General features: G+C 39.1%; 1 protein-coding gene across 1 annotated transcript; it reads left to right on the plus strand.

Annotated features, from left to right (window-relative positions):
• The first annotated feature begins 14753 nt into the window (after nucleotides 1–14753).
• Ccdc179 (coiled-coil domain containing 179) lies at nucleotides 14754–18209 on the plus strand. The gene is made up of 4 exons (XM_052189375.1): nucleotides 14754–14798; nucleotides 15499–15543; nucleotides 16879–16983; nucleotides 18144–18209. Exons 1-4 carry the CDS (start codon nucleotides 14754–14756, stop codon nucleotides 18207–18209), a joined length of 261 nt encoding a protein of 86 aa, XP_052045335.1.
• Nucleotides 18210–18433: the final 224 nt, after the last annotated feature.

Consider the following 18433-nt stretch of genomic DNA (forward strand, 5'->3'; position numbering starts at 1 on the left):
GCGGTTCCTCAGAAAACTGAGCATGTCACTTCCGAAAGATCCTGCTATACCACTCCAGGACATATACCCAGAGGATTCCCCAGCATGTAATAAGGATATATGCTCTACTATGTTCACAGCAGCCCTATTTATAATAGCCAGAAGCTGGAAAGAACCTAGGTATCCCTGAACAGAGGAATAGATACAAAAATGTGGTATATATACACAATGGAGTACTATTCAGCTATTAGAAACAATGAATTCATGAAATTCTTAGGCAAATGGATGGAGCTGGAGAACATCATACTAAGTGAGGTAACCCAGATCTCAAAAGATCAATCATGGTATGCACCCTCTAATAAATGGATATTAGCCTGGAAAACTAGAATACCCAAAACATAATCCACACATCAAATGAGGTACAAGAAGAATGGAGGAGTGTCCCCTGGTTCTGGAAAGACTCAGTGTAGCAGTATAAGGCAAAACCAGAACATGGAAGTGGGAAGGGGTGGGTGGGAGAACAGGGGGAGGGAAGAGGGATTGTGTGACTTTTGGGGAGTGGGGGGCCAGAAAAGGGGAAATCATTTGAAATGTAAATAAAAAATATATCGAATAAAAAACAAACTTGGGCAACCATCAATGTCATATAAACACGATATTGAACATGATATGTAGATTCTGTGTATTTTATTCCTGTTGTTAAAAGTGCAACTTACTGTATCTATATGATAACCAAAATTAGAAAGTATGTAAAAATTTAAAACTACAGTTTCTAGGAACAGAGTGCATCTGTCAGTGGCATGACACAGAAGTCTTGAGGAAACCCATACTTTTTCTTCTCCCATACTCACAATTTGTGATTTTAAGAAAAGTTCCTGAATAGCTTACGCTCTAAGATCAAGAATTGACAAATGGGACCTCATAAAACTACAAAGTTTCTGTAAGGCAAAGGACACTGTCAAAAGGACAAAATGTCAACCAACAGATTGGGAAAGGATCTTCACCATCCCTAAATCTGACAGAGGGCTAATATCTAATATATACAAAGAACTCAAGAAGGTAGAACCCAGAGAACCAAATAACCCCATTAAAAGTGGGGTACGGAGCTAAACAAAGAATTTTCACATGAAGAACTTTGGAGGACTGAGAAACACCTTAAGAAATGTTCAACGTCATTAATCATTAGGGAAATGCAAATCAAAACAACCCTGAGATTTCACCTCACAGCAGTCAGAATGGCTAAGGTCAAAAACTCAGGAGACAGCAGGTGTTGGTGAGGATGTGGAGAAAGAGGAACACTCCTCCACTGCTGTTGGGACTGCAAGATGGTACAACCACTTTGGAAATCAGTCTGTTGGTTCCTCAGAAAACTGGGCATGGCACTTCCTGAGGACCCTGCTATACCACTCCTGGGCATATACCCAGAGGCTTCTTCCGCATGCAATAAGGACACATGCTCCACTATGTTCATAGCAGCCCTATTTGTAGTAGCCAGAAGCTGGAAAGAACCCAGGTGTCCCTCAATGGAGGAATGGATACAAAAAATGTGGTATATTTACACAATGGAGTACTATTCAGCCATTAGAAATGATGAATTCATGAAATTCTTAGACAAATGGATGGAGCTGGAGTACATCACACTAAGTGAGGTAACACAGTCTCAAAAGATCAATCATGGTATGTACTCACTGATAAGTGGATATTAGCCCAAGACATAATCCACATATTAAATGAGGTCCAAAAAGAATGGAGGAGTGGCCCCTGGTTCTGGAAAGACTCAGTGCAAAAGTCTGAGGGGAATACCAGAACAGGGAAGTGGGAAGGGGTAGATGGAGGAACAGGGGGAGGGAAGAGGGCTTATGGGACTTGTGGGGAATGAGGACCCAGGAAAAGTGAAATTATTTGAAATGTAAATTAAAAATATATAAATAAAGAAAAATCAATATATATAGAAATGCAAATAAAGCATAGATTAATGGATCACTAAAAATGGTATGACAGCAAATTTGTATAAACATTTTTGTGAATGTATATCTATCTGTATCTTCCAAATTATTTCTATTAAATGATAGAATTACTTACAGTTCTTTTAAATAAAAGCAACATGTTGATATATATATAAAAAAAGAATTTGGTTGTTGTCGAAAGGAGTTCTTTCTATCAGTAAAACTAAAGTAAAAGTGGTACTTTTCTCAAATAAACTCAAGACTAAGGTGATTGTGATTTGGGAGGAGTTAAGGGGAAGGGAAAAATAATCAAAATCAGACCTCACATTAAGGCACACCCCTCACTAGTCCCCAGTGCATACTGCCTAATAAATACACCCCACACATGTAACCACTGAAGTCATACCACATGCATAATAAAGGACTCAACATTTTCAGATCCCTCAGATGCTCTGTTAATTCCAACTTTGCTTTGATTTTAGCAATAACTTCATTGCTAAAAAATTCATTTTAAAAATGCATGTTTGGTTATGAAATTAAGAATAGTTTTCCTGCATAGGGTTAATTATCACTCTAATTAATCCAGACATCTGTGATTTGTCTTTAGCTTCAAATCATTACTATGAGTAAGAAGGGAATCCACCAAAACTATTGCTTCCATCCTGTCCCTTTGTATTTTCTTGATTATTTTGTGGGCAACATGAAGTCTAGAATTCATCTAAATCATCTACAGAGTTACAGTGACATAAGGTAACAACCTTTAACATGGCATGTAGCATAAAACAGGACTAGGTTTCAACAGGATACTTGAAAAGAGTCTGTTGTAATAAGGATGACATGATAGAACATAATGACTACTGGATGATTGTAAATCTGGCTCAGTGTGTAACCAGATCAACAATTCAACCTAAGGCAAACTAATCATCGTTAAGTCTTCACAATTCTGGCTGCTTTACCAGAGGCCAGGCCCATTCTAAGGACACCACATAAGATATTGCCTACCACCCACCAACACTCCTCAAAATCCTCCCAGTGGCTACCAACTGTACACTCTCCTCTGGGCTCCATATTCCAGACCACAACTCTGGAATAAGACTTCTGCTTTACCAGAGGCTATGCTAGTATTCCCAGATAAGCCGCTACCTGCCACCAGCTAGTATTCCTTAAAGCATACCCAACACAGCATGACTTCCCCTGGGTGCACACACACACACACACACACACACACAGAGAGAGAGAGGGAGAGGGGGGGGAGGGAGAGAGAGAGAGAGAGAGAGAGAGAGAGAGAGAGAGAGAGAGAGAGAGAGAGAGAGAGAAAGAATCAGCAACATCAAAATATAAGGAACTAACAATCATTGTTCATTAATATCTCTTACACCTCAATGGACTCAATGCCCCACCTGCCAAAAAACCCACAGGGTAACAGAATGGATATGAAAACTAGGATGATCAAGGTAAAGGGTAAAGGATGTGCTGTGCTCCAGAGAATGTTATCCCCCGTGTCCCTGTTCCCTGAAGACTTTCACTGCAAATTTGGAGATGACAGGGCATGCTGACCAGTCAGCATGTAATCTGGGGGTAAGAACTGAAACATTCTCTAGGGAAGAGAAAACACTCAGGGGGTAAAGTATCTTGACATGCAAACATGGAAACCTGAGTTCAGATCCCAGAACCCATCTAAGAACCTGGTTGTGGCAGTGCATGCCAGGGAGGTGGGAACAGCCAGATTCTAGAGCCTAACTAGAGAGCCAAATAAACCCATTTAAAAAAATGAAGTACAGAACTAAACAAAGAATTCTCTGGAAAGACTCAGTGAAGCAGTATAGGGCAAAACCAGAACGGGGAAGTAGGAAGGGGTGAGTGGGAGGACAGGGGCAGAGAAGGGGGCTTAGGGACTTTCAGGGAGTGGGGGGCTAGAAAAGGGGAAATCATTTGAAATGTAAATAAAAAATATATCGAATAAAAAAAAAAGAATTCTCACCTGAGGAATATCGAATGGCTGAGAAGCACCTAAAGAAATGTTCAACATCCTTAGTAATCAGGGAAATGCAAATCAAAACAACCCTGAGATTTCACCTCACACCAGTCAGAATGGCTAAGATCAAAAACTCAGGAGAAAACAGGTGCTGGCGAGGATGTGGAGAAAGAGGAACACTCCTCCACTGGTGGTAGGGTTGCAAGCTGGGACAACCACTCTGGAAATTATTCTGGCAGTTCATCAGAAAACTGAGCATACTACTACTGGAGGACCCCGCTATACCACTCCTGTGCATATACCCAGAGGATTCTCCAGCATGTAATAAGAATACATGCTCAACTATGTTCATAGCAGCCCTATTTATAATAGCCAGAAGCTGGAAACAACCCAGATGTCCTTAAACAGAGGAATGGATACAGAAAATGTGGTATATTTGCACTATGGAATACTACTCAGCTATTAAAAACAATGAATTCATGAAATTCTTAGGAAAGTAGGTAGAACTGGAGAATGTCATCCTGAGTGATGTGACCCAATCACAAAAGAACACACATGGTATGCACTCACTAATAAGCAGATATTAGCCCAGAAGCTTGGAATACCCAAGAAACAATTCACATATCAAATGATGCCCAAGAAGAAGTAATGAGAGGCCCCTGATCCTGGAAAGGCTCAGTGCAGCAATGTAGGGGAATACCAGGATGGGGAAGGAAGAAGGGGGTGATTGGGGTACAGGGGAAGGGAAGTAAGCTTATGAGACTTTCAGGGAGGGGGGAATCCAGGAAAGGGGAAATCATTTAAAATGTAAATAAAGAATATATCGAGTTAAAAAAAATAGAAAAGAAAAAAAGAATCAGTACTCTGCATGTTCAATTAGAGTTTTTATAAAAACTTAAAGGTACAGATGAGCAATAAAATTTGTTAGACATTACATCTTTCCTCTAACACTTGTGTGCTTACACAAGCATATTCATGTTAAACATATCCACATTAAAAAGTATATACAGGAAATACCACACACACACACACACACATACATACACACACATGCATAAACATACACACATGCACACACATACTGCTGACAGCATAGAATAATAAGCTAAGTCAAAACAGGTATAATTAATAAATTCAGTTAAAACTTTTATAACTTAGATTCCATAATTAACTGTAGCTATAGAAAACTGAAAATTGTGTCATACAGTCATTACATAACAAATTATATTATAAATAAAAGATATTTAATATATGCACTAATGTTACATGCCAATAATTGGTATAAATAGAAAAATGGATTCCTGGATACATACGCGATTTCTTATGGGCTTTGTTGAGTGAATTGAAGACTGACAAACTGACATATACATCTAGTGTAAAATGAGAATTCACTGATAATTGTACAAAAAAAATGAACAAACTGTGTTTAAATTACAGCCTTGTTAGTAGTGAAGTACTTGCCAGGCACATGCCATGCCCTGAGTATGCTCCCCAGCATGGGGAAAAGCAATTGTAATAAAAGACTACACTAACAAAGCACTAACCCTTTACTTATACAAGTCCCTCTGCAACTCACAGAAGATACATTTACAAAGCCATTCTTCTGCTGGCATTACTTTACATAAAACTCATTTTTATAGCTCTGTTCATTAGGAAAACTTCAACATAACACACAGCCTAAAATTTAAAAGTAATTAGGCCTTGCCTGTCTCCCATGGGGACTACTCTAAATAGGGACACAGACAGCCTGCTCTAACCAGGGAGACAGGAGGTCTGCTCTAAGCAGAGACAGCACTGCCTGCCTCTCAAGAGGCCTGCTTTAAACTAGGTCACACAGCTTTACCTGCTCCCAGGAGGCCTGCTTCAATCCCAGACATCCAGGCCAGTTAACACCAGAGATAACCAGATGGTGAAAGGTAAGCACAGAAACAAAAGCAACAGAAGCAACAGTATCCCATGCAATTTGGCACCATCAGAATCCAGTTCTCCTACCACAGCAAGCCCTGCATACCCTAACACACCTGAAGAGCAAGATTCTGATCTAAAATCCCATCTCGTGAAGATAGTAGAGGCCTTTAAGGAGGACATAAAGAAATACGGGAAATCACAGGTAAACAGATAGAATCCCTTAAAGAAGAAACAAATAAATTCCTTAAAGAAACAGAAAAATACAATCAAACAGGTGAATAAATTGAACAAAAAAGTTAAAGAACTAAAAATGGAAATAGGTACAATAAAAAAATTGCAAATGGAGGCAACCCTGGAGATGGAAAACCTAGAAAAGGGAACAGGAGCAACAGATGCAAGCATTACCAACAGAATACAAGAGATGGAAGAGAAAAAAACTGATACATTTGTCAAAGAGAATGCAAAAAGTTCCTAACCCAAAACATCCAGGAAATTTGATACAAAATGAAAATATCAAACGTAAGAATAACAGGAATAGAAGAGGGTAAAGATTCCCAGTTCAAAGGCCAGAAAACATCTTTAACAAAACTATAGACAAAAAAAACTTCCCTAACCTAAAAACAGAAATGGACATAATTGTACAAGAAACCTACAGCACACCAAATAGATTAGACTAGAAAAGAAATCCTTCAGCCACACAATAATCAAAACACTAAATGTACCAAACAAAGAAAGAATATTTAAAGTCATAAGGGAAAATGCCAAGTAACATATGAAGGCAGACCTACCAAAATTGAACTGACTTCTCAACAGAGACTAAAAACAAGAAGATCCTGGAAAGATGTCATTGAGACGCAAAGAGACCACAGACACCAGCCTAGACAGCTCAAACTAGCAAAACTCTGAATCACCACAGAAGAAAAAAACGAGATATTACATGACGAAATCAAATTTAAATATCTTCCTACTAATCTAGCCTTACAGGAGATACTAGATGGAAAATTCTAACACAAGGTAGGTAAAAAAAAAAAAAAAAAAAAAAAAACAGGAAAACACAAGACCTTAACTAAATCACAACAAACGAAAAATAAGAGAATCTCACACATATACAAACACACACACACACACACACACACACACACACACACTACCACCTTAACCATCAAAAATAACAGAAATTATCAATGGTCATCAATATCTCTTAACATCAGTGGACTCAAATCCCCAATAAAAAGATAGCCGCTAACAGACTGGATGTATAAACATGACTCTGTAGCACACCAGAAACATACATCAGCAATAAATACAAGTACTGATTCTGAGTAAAGGCCTGGACAAAAGTTCTCTATGCAGTCACAAGAAACAAGCTGGAGTAGCGATTCTAAAATCCAATAAAATAGATTTTCAATCAAAAGTAATCAAAACAGATGGGGAAGGACACTTCATACTCATCAAAGGAAAAATTCATCCAGTCAAAGTCTCAGTTCCAAATATCTATGCCCCAAATTCAAGGACACACACATTCATAAAATAAATTTTACTAAAGCTCAAAACATACATTGAGCATCACATAATAATAGTGGGATATTTCAACACCCCACTCTTACCAATGCATAGGCCTTTGAAACAGAAACTAAACAGAGACACAGTGAAACTAATAGAAGTTATAACCCAAATGGAGTTAACAGATATCTACAAAACATTTTATCCAAAAACAAAATAATATACCCTCTTCTCAGCACCTTGTCGAACCTTCTCTAAAATTGACTATATAAAGAGACACAAAACAAGCCTCAAGAGATACAAGAAGATTGAAATAATCCCATGCACTCTATCAGATCACCACAGACTAAGGCTGGACTTCTACAAGAAAAACAACAGAAAGCCCACATACCCATGAAAATTGAACAATTCTATTCAATGATAACTTGGTCAGGGAAGAAATAAAGAAACTGAAGACTTTCTACGATTCAATGAAAATGAATGCACAACATACCCAAAGTTGGAGGACACAGTAAAAGCAGTGTTAAGAGGAAAATTCATAGCACTAAGTACATTAAAAAAATTGGAGAGATCCTATACTAGCAACATATAACAGCACATGTGAAAGAACATGTGAACAAAGAGAAGCAAACATACCCCAGAAGAGTAGAACACAGGAAATAGTCAAACATGGGGATACAAACAATTAAATAGAAACAAAGACAATAATACAAAAAAAATCAACAAAATCAAGAGCTTGTTCCTTTAGAAAAACAACAAGATAGATAAACCCTTAGACAAATTAACTAAAAGCACAGAGACGGTATCCAAATTAAGAAAATCAGAAATGAAAATGGAAACATAACAACAGAAACTAAGTAAATTCAAAAGATCATCAGATGGTACTACACAGGCAGATTCTTGCCAACACAGGAAAATCTAGAAGAAATGGATGACTTTATAGACAGAAACCATATACCAAAGTTAAATAAAGATCAGATAAACTATTTAAATAGTTCTATAACCCCTAAGGAAATAGAAGTACTCATTAAAAACACAGGGCCTGATAATCTTAGTCCAAAATTCTATTAGACCTTCAAAGAAGAGATAATAACAATATTCCTCAAACTATTTCACAAACTAGAAATATAAGAAGTACTAACTAATTCATTCTAAGAAGCCACAGTTATTCTGGTACCTAAACCACACAAAGACCCAACAAAGTAAAAGATAAGATCTTGAAGTTCTTCAACAAATTTTGCTTGTGAATATCAAGGCAAACACACTCAATAAAATTCTTACAAACTAAATACAAAAACACGACAAAAACATCATTTGCCACAATCAAGTAGGCTGCATGCCAGGGATGCAGGGATGGTTCAATATTACACACACACACACACACAAAAAAAAAGCCATCAACATCATCCACTATATAAACAAACTCAAATAAAAAGTGGCATGATCATTTCATTAGATGCTGAAATGTCTTTTACAAAATCTAACATCCCTTCATGTTAAAAGTATTGGACAGATAAGGAATTCACGGCAAAGAACCCCCAGTAGAGGGATGGGGACATCAACCCATCTACCAGACTTTCAACCCAAAATTGCTCCTGCCTAAAAGAATTGTAGGGATAAAAATGGAGCAAAGAATGAAGGAATGCCTAACCCATGACCAGAAAAACTTGGGATCCATCCCATGAGCAGTCACCAAACCCTGACACTATTATTGACGCTATGTTGTGCTTACAGATAGAAGCCTTGCATGGCTGTCCTCTGAGAGACTCTACCAGCAGCTGACTGAGATAGATGCAGACACTTACAGCCATTCATTGGGTTGAAGTAGGTGACATCTATGGGAAAGTTAGGGGAAGGATTGGCGGACGTAGCAGAAGGGTATGGCAACTCCATAGGAAGACCAACAGTCAACTAACCTAGACCCCTGGGAGCTTCCAGAGACTAAGCCACCAACAAAAAACCATAAATTGTTTAGTCCAAAGTGCCTGGCACATACATAGCAGAGGAATGCCTTGTCTGGCCTCAGTGCAACAGGATACACACAATCCTGTAGAGACTTGATGCCCCAGAGAAGGGGGATGCCTTTGGGGGAGCACATTCTCAGAGGCAAAGGGGATGGGGGATGGGATAAAGAACTCTGGTATAGGGGACCAACTGGGAAGGAGGCAATATTTGGGATGTAAATAAACAATAATTAATTTAAAACAGTAATTACTCTTATATAATACTGAATGGACAGGAAAAAAAGAATAAGTCTGTTAACATCCTACTCACAACCTGTAACTATCATAATAGAAAAATAACAGATTCCATTATAAAAGGGGGTCATTGATGTTTTCTAGCACAGTACGTGGGCAGTTATGTTTGTAAGCATTCTCAGCAGCTACTAACATGTTACAAGGCCATACAATGACGACAGCAGAAAGAGAGCCAATGACCATTTTGAGGCAGTAACCAGTCACCACTGAGGGATGAATCAGGTTGTATGAAGCAAGACTTAAGCAGATACAAGGAAATGGAGATGACAGATGCAGACCAGTGCCATTGTTGGTTCCTTAAGAAACAGGATGAGGGACAGGGAACATAGCTCACTTGGAGAATGTGTGCCTAGCATGCAGGAAATTCCTTCTATCTCTATACCACATAAGAGCACATATGGTGGCTCTCATCTGAATTCTAGTTGGGAGAGAAGCAGGAGGTTCAGAGTGCAAGGTCTTCCTCAGCTACCTGATGAGTTCCAGTACAGCATGAAAGAAGGAGAGATGGACGAGGGAGAAAAAGGTGATAAAGTTGTTGCTCAAAGGGGCTTATTTCATTATTAGTATGAAGATGAGCTCTGAGCATGAAATTTATGTGTATAAAGAAAGGATTATGAAGAGAATAAATCTCTCCAACATAATCTGTGAAGAGGGGCCTGAGCCAAAATGACATGGAAACAGAAAATGGAGAGATGTACCTGAGACAGAGGTTCAATAGTGTTTTACACTAGGTTCCTGCCTAGAGCTCCTGTCCTGATTTCCCTCAATTGATAGGCTATGATATGGAAGTATAAGCTGAAATAAGCCCTTCCTCCCTAAGCTGCTTTTGGTCACAATATGTGTATGTGTGGGGTGTGTGTGTGTGTGTGTGTGTTCTTTATTTACATTTCAAATTCCTGGTGCCCCTCTGGAATCTCCCTATACCATCCCCCTCCCCCTGCTACTATGAGGGTGTTCCCTTAGGCAACTCCCCACCCTGACATTCCCCTATACTGTGGCATCAAGCTTTCACAGAACCTTCCATTGATGCCAGACAAGGCCATCCTCTGATACATATGCTGCTGGAGCCATGAGTCCCTCCATGTGTATTCTTTGGTTGGTGGTTTAGTCCCTGGGAGCTCTGGGGGTTCTGGTTGGTTGATATTGCTTTTCTTCCAATGGGGTTACAAACCCCTTCAGTTCCTACAATCCTTCTTTAGCTGCTCTCTTTAGCTGCTCCACTGGAGACCCTCTGCTCAGTCCAATGGTTGGTTGCAAGCATCCACATTTGTACTGCTAATGTTCTGGAAGAGCCTCTCAGGAGACAGTTATATCAGGCTCCTGTCAGCATGCACTTCTTGCATCCACAGTAGTGTCTGGATTTGGTGACAGTATTTAGGATAGATCCCCAGTCTATCCTAAATATCTATCCTAGGATAGATACCCAAGTCTCTGGGTGATCTTTCCTTCAGTCTCTGCTGCATATTTTGTCTCTGTATTTCTTCCCATGAGTACTTTGAGTCCTTTCTAAGAAGGACCAAAGCATCCATACTTTGCATACACTGGATAGTATGGCTAAGGATTTATCTATCTTGTTGATTTTCTCAAAGAACAAGCTCCTGGTTTTGTTGATTCTTTGTATACTTCTTTTTGTTTCTATTTCTACATGGTTGATTTCAGTCCTGAGCTTTATTATTTCCTGCCTTCTACTCCTCTTGGGTGTATTGGCTTCTTTTTGTTCTAGAGCTTTCAGGTGTGCTGTCAAGCCGCTAGTGTATGCTCTTTCCAGTTTCTTTTTGGAAGCACTCAGAACTGAGTTTTCCTCTTATCACTGCTTTCATTGTGTCCCATAAGTTTGGGTATGCTGTAATTTCACGTTCATTAAATTCTAAAAAGTCTTTATTTTCCTTCTTTATTTCCTACTTGACCAAGTTATCATTGAGTAGAGCATTGTTCAGCTTCCATATGTATGTGGGCTTTTTATTGTTTTTTTGTTGTTATTGAACACCAGCCTTACTCCATAGTGATCTGATAGGATGCATGGGGTTATTTCAATTTTCTTGTATCTGTTGAGGCCTGTTTTGTGACTGATTATATAGCCAATTTTGGAGACAGTACCCTGAGATGCTAAGAAGAAGGTATATTCTTTTGTTTTAGGATGAAATGTTCTATAGATATCTGTTAAATACATTTGGTTTATAGCTTCTGTTAGTTTCAGTGTGTCTCTGTTTTGTTTCCATGATCTGTCCATTGATGACGGTGGGGTGCTGAAATCTCCAACTATTATTGTGCGAGGTGCGATGTGTGCTTTGAGCTTTAGAAAAGTTTCTTTTATGAATGTTGGTGCCCTTGCATTTGGAGCACAAATGTTCAGAATTGAGAGTTCATCTTGGTAGATTTTTTCCTTTGATGAATAGGAAAGTGTACTTCCTTATCTTTTCCTGATAACTTTTGGTTCAAAGTCTATTTTATTCGATATACCCCAGTTTGTTTCTTGGGACCATTTTCTTGGAAAATTGTTATCCAGGCTATTACTCTGAGGAAGTATCTGTCTTTGTCACGGAGGTGTGTTTCTTCTATGCAGCAGAATGCACGGTCCTAGTTATATATCCAGTCTGTTAGTCTATGTCTTTTTATTGGGTAATTGAGTCCATTGATGTTAAGAGATATTAAGGAAAAGTGATTGTCGTTTCCTGTTGTTTTTGTTGTTAGAGTTGGAATTATGTTTGTGTGGCTATCTTCTTTTGGACTGTTGAAAGATGATTAGTTTCTTGCTTTTTCTAAGGTGTTGTTTCCCTCCTTGTGTTGGAGTTTTCCATCTATCATCCTTTGTAGGGCTGGATTTGTTAAGAGATAGTGTGTAACTTTGTTTTTGTCATAGAATATCTTGGTTCATCCATCTATATTAATTGAGAATTTTGCTGGGTATAGTAGTCTTGACTGGCATTTGTGTTCTCTTAGGGTCTATATGGCATCTGTCCAGGATCTGCTGGCTTTTATAGTCTCTGGTGAGAAGTCCTGTGTAATTCTGATAGGTCTGCCTTTATATGTTACTTGACCTTTTCCCCTTACTGTCTTAATATTTTTTCTTTGTTTTGTGCATTTGGTGTTTTGATTATTATGTAACAGAAGGAATTTCTTTTCTGTTCCAATCTATTTGGAGTTCTGTAGGCTTCTTATATATTCATGGGCTTAGGTTAGGGAAGTTTTCTTCTATAATTTCATTGAATATATTTTCTGGCCCTTTAAGTTGGGAATCTTCGCTTTCTTCTATACCTATAATCCTTAGGTTTGGTCTTCTCATTGTGACCTGAATTTCCTGTATGTTTTAGGTTAGGAGCTTTTTGCATTTTGCATTTTCTTTGACTGTTCTATCAATATTTTCTGTGGTATCTTCTGCACCTGAGATTCTCTTTTCTATCTCTTGTATTCTGTTGATCTATGACTCCTGATCTCTTTTCTAGGCTGTCTATCTCCAGGGTTGTCTCCCTTTATTGTTTCTATATCCATTTTTAGATCCTGGATGCTTTTGTTCAATTCCTTCACCTGTTTGGTTGTATTTCCTTGTAATTATTTAAGAGATTTTTATGTTTCCTCTTTAAGGGTTTCTACCTGTTCACCTATGTTCTCCTGTATTCCTTTAAGGGAGTTATTTATGTTCTTCTTAAAGTCCTCTATCATCTTCATGACAAGTGATTTTAAAGCCGAATCTTGTGCGTTGGAGTATCCAGGACTTGCTATGATGGGAGAACTGGATTCTGATGATGACAAGTAGCTGCGGCTTCTGTTGCTTATGTTCTTACACTTGCCTCTTGCCATCTGGTTATCTCTATTGCTACCTACCCTTCCTGGCTCTGACTGGAGCCTGTCCCTCCTGTGATCCTGGTTGGGTCAAAACTCCTCAGAGGCCAGCTGTCTCTGTGATCCTGTGATCCTGTGATCCTGTGATCCTGATATCCTGGGCATGTTAGAGTATCTGGTTATTGAGCTTCCTCTGGGTGTTGTGGGGCTGGGTGTGGAGCCAGTGCCCAAGGTCTACTCAGGGCACCAGCTCAGACTGGAAGTGGTCATGGTATGTCTTAGTGTTCTATTACTGTGAAGAGACGCTATGTGCAAGGTAACTCTTATAAAAGAAAATATTTAACTGGGACTGGCTTACAGTTTCAGAGCATTAGTCCATTATCATCATTGACAGGGAGCACGAGGGCAGGCAGGCAGGCAAGTGTGAGTATACTGAGATGTAACTGAGAATTTTATATCCTGATCCACAGACATTAGGCAGAGACAGAGAAAGGAGTGCTTGTAGGAGGGCTGATGTGGGCTTTTGAAACTTCAAAGCCCATATCAGCTTTTGCCTCCAGGTTCCTGCACTGTTTGAGTTCATGCCATGGCTTCCTTAAGTTTAAAGGATAAACTTCCTTCAATGTGTAAGTATAAGCCAAATAAACCTTTCCATCTCCAACTTGCTTTGTGGTGATGGCACTTCATCACAGCAGTAGAAACCCTAAGACATCAAATGACAGACTCAAACAAGCCCACACCTGCTAACATTTCATCAGCTTGTGACTAAAGATGCAAATACACAACCCTGTGTGGGGCCATTTTCATTAAACCACCAGATGAGGTTTATCAAGGTAACTAAAAAGCAAACTAGAATGAACAGTTTGGAGAGAATTCTGCTTAGGATAAATGGGAAATGCCTATAAGGACAGAAATGCAGAGCTGTTCTGAAGACTTACCTTAGCAGAAAGGCTGAGTATAACACAGCCATTTTCAATCCCCTCTCCAGTCTCTGCCCACTTTCTACTGAAAGTCCCAGGATATAGGAAAGTAGAGAGTTGTGCTGGTCCAACTGGAAATCATGATTTAAAAAATAAGAAAAATGATTTCAGAATCAGAACAGCAGAGAGACTGAAGAGACAAACAGGGATTCTGAGTTAGATGCACTAACCAGGGGCTGTCCTACAAAACATTCAGATGGTGTGTGTGGCTTTGGAGTGTGGCATAGTATACAGGGAAGTACAGTAGCCTAAGGTTTTATAGAAAGCCAGCTGTGCATCAGCCTCCTGGACACTGGAGTTAGGGAAAGGGCGGGGCCCAAGCTGAGAAAATAAAGAGAATTGTGATGGCAGGGAGGGTCAGGGCCTGAGGCACTGAGTGGCACTTTAGGCAGTAGGTGCCTAGGGCACCTTAAAGCTCTGCAGCATGTGCCTTCGAGTTAAGGAAGAGGAGCCTGCACAAGTCTACCCAGTGAGTCCTCTGAGGTCTTTAACTATATTCTGCCCTAGGCTTGCAACCCCATGTACTCAGCTCCAGCCATGTAAGGTTCCAACTTGGGGACTGGGATTTAGAAATCTTGAGTGAACAGACTAGACCCTAGGCTGGTTGGAAGACCACTGAGTATGAAAAAGACCAAAGTGTTTGCTCCGTAGGAACTGGGAACTGCAGAAATGAGGAACATGGGCACACTGTGTCAAGTTCTAGATGCTGAAACATGGAGTGGAGATTTACTTTCAAGTTCAAGCTTATAGTTGGATTAAAGTTGGGAAGAGAAGTATTTAAGAGACTCTTTATGAGAAGGAGAAATGGGATTCATAAAGGACTAGCCATGCTTGCTGTGACTTTAATTGCTCCAATTTCCTGGATTTGTGAGCCACATTAAAAACTACACCTGCTTGTTCATAGACACTGGTCAGCAGCTGGAAATTAGTTTGTCAACTGAATTGTAACACTTTTTTTTTAGTTTTTGTAAATCTTTTATTTCTGGGTGAACCCGGCACTCTACCCTCTAATGTGGCTCAGAGCCTGCTCTCCACCCTCTTTCATTTATGTTTGATTGCGCTTTTGTCCTGCTTCTTGCCTGCCAAGTATAGCTGTAACAGATTTTAAAGAGATAGGCTCTCCTTTCTGCATTATCTTGACTTTGTGTGCATTCTTACTTATTATGTAGGAAGGACCACGAAGGCACCATCCTTCAGATGTTTCGACCAGGCAGGTAAACTTTATTTCAATTGTTTTTAACTTATGCCTGCACGTGTGACGATCATTAATTAGACACCTCTTCAATGCATCTCTCAGCCATCTGGGGTTCCGAGACTACCTTACTATGTTTTGATTATGTTGTGTGTGTATATATGTGTGTGTGTGTGTGTGTATACACACAGATATGTGTGTAGTTTATGTATACATAAATACATATACATATATGGCAATACATACACACACACACACATATATATATATATATATATACCATGTGCAGCATATATAAATTATAGAGTAATAAAAGAGATTTTATGCTTAAGACTTTGAACTTAAAGACTTAACACTGCTTTGAAATCCACCTAGAGGCTACCTCCCCATTTTACCTCCCCACATCTCTCAAAAACATAAACATTATTTCAAATACCATTTTCTAGGCACTCTTTTTCAATTCATGGCCCTGTGTGCCTCTTTAAGTGCACTGCTGACATTTCCTTGAATTTGAATGTTATAAATCAGAGTCACAAAGCTTAATGTTAGTTCCTTAGTCTTGAGTGCTGTGTATAATTGTAGTTCCTTTATTTTCATTGCTGCTTATTATTTTATTGTAGGACAAAGCATTAGTCCTTTTTCTTGTTTGCTACACTGGGTTAATTCAATATTGGTCTTTAATGAGCAGCGGCACTGTGGGCTCTGTAATACAGGTGTCCTCCCCTTGCACAAGAGTCCTTCTGCTTACTTACCCAGGAGAGGGATGTCTGGCTCGTGGGGCAAACTAGCTCTTCATTGACATGAGGACTGCCCCCCTGTGCAGAGCATCCCCAGCAGCAGGTGTCTCGACACTGTCACTGTGTGACATCTCTTTATGCAGCTTTCAGTCCTTGGGCCTCTGGTCCTCACATGCGCCACACAATGGTGACATAAAAGGCTGTGTGCAGAATAAGGCATGCAATAAGACTAAATCATGGACCCGTTTTCTTATTTATATATGGAAAAAATCCTCTGAACATTTTTAAAGAAATTATACCTTAAGAATAAAATTGAAAATGCATGACCATGAGTTTAGAGAATGCATGCATGCTACTGATGTGGGTATCAAGAGGAAAGAAGCCCCCGGAGGCACTCCTGATGCCAGAGTGTGGTTCTTTTCCAGCTATGAACAACAATTTGGAAAACAAAGTTTTTTGAGTGGGTTTGCTTTGTGACTTTCCCCCTACCTCTATTCCACTAAGTAGACTATGCATTACTCTTATTGTTATATTGACACAAGCCCAAACTGAGTCACATGTTGGTGCTATTATGTTCTGAGAGGTTCTATTTGTTTTGTTGTTTTTCAATCTTCCTTAAGTCTGTGGAAAAACGTATCCAGTACATGCAAAACCTACAGAAAGAGAAGAGGAAACTGGGGAAAAGGTTCGCAAGGCCTACCCCGATTCCAGATCCAGGAATCCTGGTAAGTGTGTGGTTCTCACGGAAATGAACAGTATTCCGCATGCTTCTGACAAGCTCCTTTCTAATGCATCTGATTGCTCTTTAATTTTCTCTGGAAGAATTTGGAATGTCAGCCTGGAGAGACCCTTTAAAATTCCTCTCACCAAATTCCCATTGTTTACATTTATTTAGAAACTGTCTCCTGATCATGACATGGAGTTTGATCTTCAAAGCCATATTGTCTGCTGTTTGGTCCAGCTTATTTATTTAAATCTTTGATTCCACTATTTAAAAAATGAGTTACAAAAGCTCCTAAAATTAATTACTTAGCCTATAATTGAACACTTAAAATGTTAGAAAATTATCTACACTGATTGTAACTATTCAGCCATTAGAAACAATGAATTCATGAAATTCTTAGGCAAATGGATGGAGCTAGAGAATATCATACTAAGTGAGGTAACCCAGACTCAAAAGGTGAATCATGGTATGCACTCACTAATAAGTGGATATTAACCTAGAAAACTGGAATACCCAAAACATAATCCACACATCAAATGAGGTACAAGAAGAAAGGAGGAGTGGCCCCTGGTTCTGGAAAGACTCAGTGAAACAGTATTCAGCAAAACCAGAACGGGGAAGTGGGAAGGGGTGGGTGGGAGGACAGGGGAAGAGAAGGGGGCTTGCGGGTCTTTCGGGGAGTGGGGGGGGCTAGAAGAGGGGAAATCATTTGAAATGTAAATAAATTATATCGAATAATAAAAAAAAATGTTAGAAAATTATCTACACTGATTGTAACTTAGTGTGTGCATATATACATATATATATATATACATATATACATACACATACATATATTTAAATGTACACATATATGTAAATACATATAAATATATATATTTCATATGTGTATATACATCAGTATATGTTTATATATATATATATATATATATATACACACATATTTACTTTTATATGTGTATTCTTATATATGAGTGTATGCCATGTTTGTCTAAATCCCCACAGAGTCCAGGAAAGGCTGTCACATGCCCTAGGGTTGCAGGTGGTGGTGAGCCACCTGACAAGGGTACTGGGCATCTAAGAGCTAGAACTGCTAACTCTGAGCCATCTCTGGCCCTCGATACATTTTTTTTACTGGTATTTAAATCTTTTACAATGCAGTCTGTCATACAAGAGCCTCTTATAGCAGCATTCAACTGCATATTCTGTGGCTCAGCAGAGGTCTGACGGCCTTCTGACTTGACACTCTTTTGGTTATCTGAAATAGCTGTCACTCTCCTCGAATGTCAGAATTACTTTTCTTCTGGTTGAAAATCCATTTTTAATCTATTTTGCTTTCTACTGACAAGTGAGCCCTGGCTGTTTTCAAGCAATGATTGTTTCATATAAAATTTTTTAGCTATTTTATCAGCTTCATGCACTTCACATACAATATAATGTTCTCTGTATTC

This window comes from Apodemus sylvaticus, chromosome 1 (assembly GCF_947179515.1).
Source record: "Apodemus sylvaticus chromosome 1, mApoSyl1.1, whole genome shotgun sequence".
NCBI classification, from domain to species: domain Eukaryota; kingdom Metazoa; phylum Chordata; class Mammalia; order Rodentia; family Muridae; genus Apodemus; species Apodemus sylvaticus.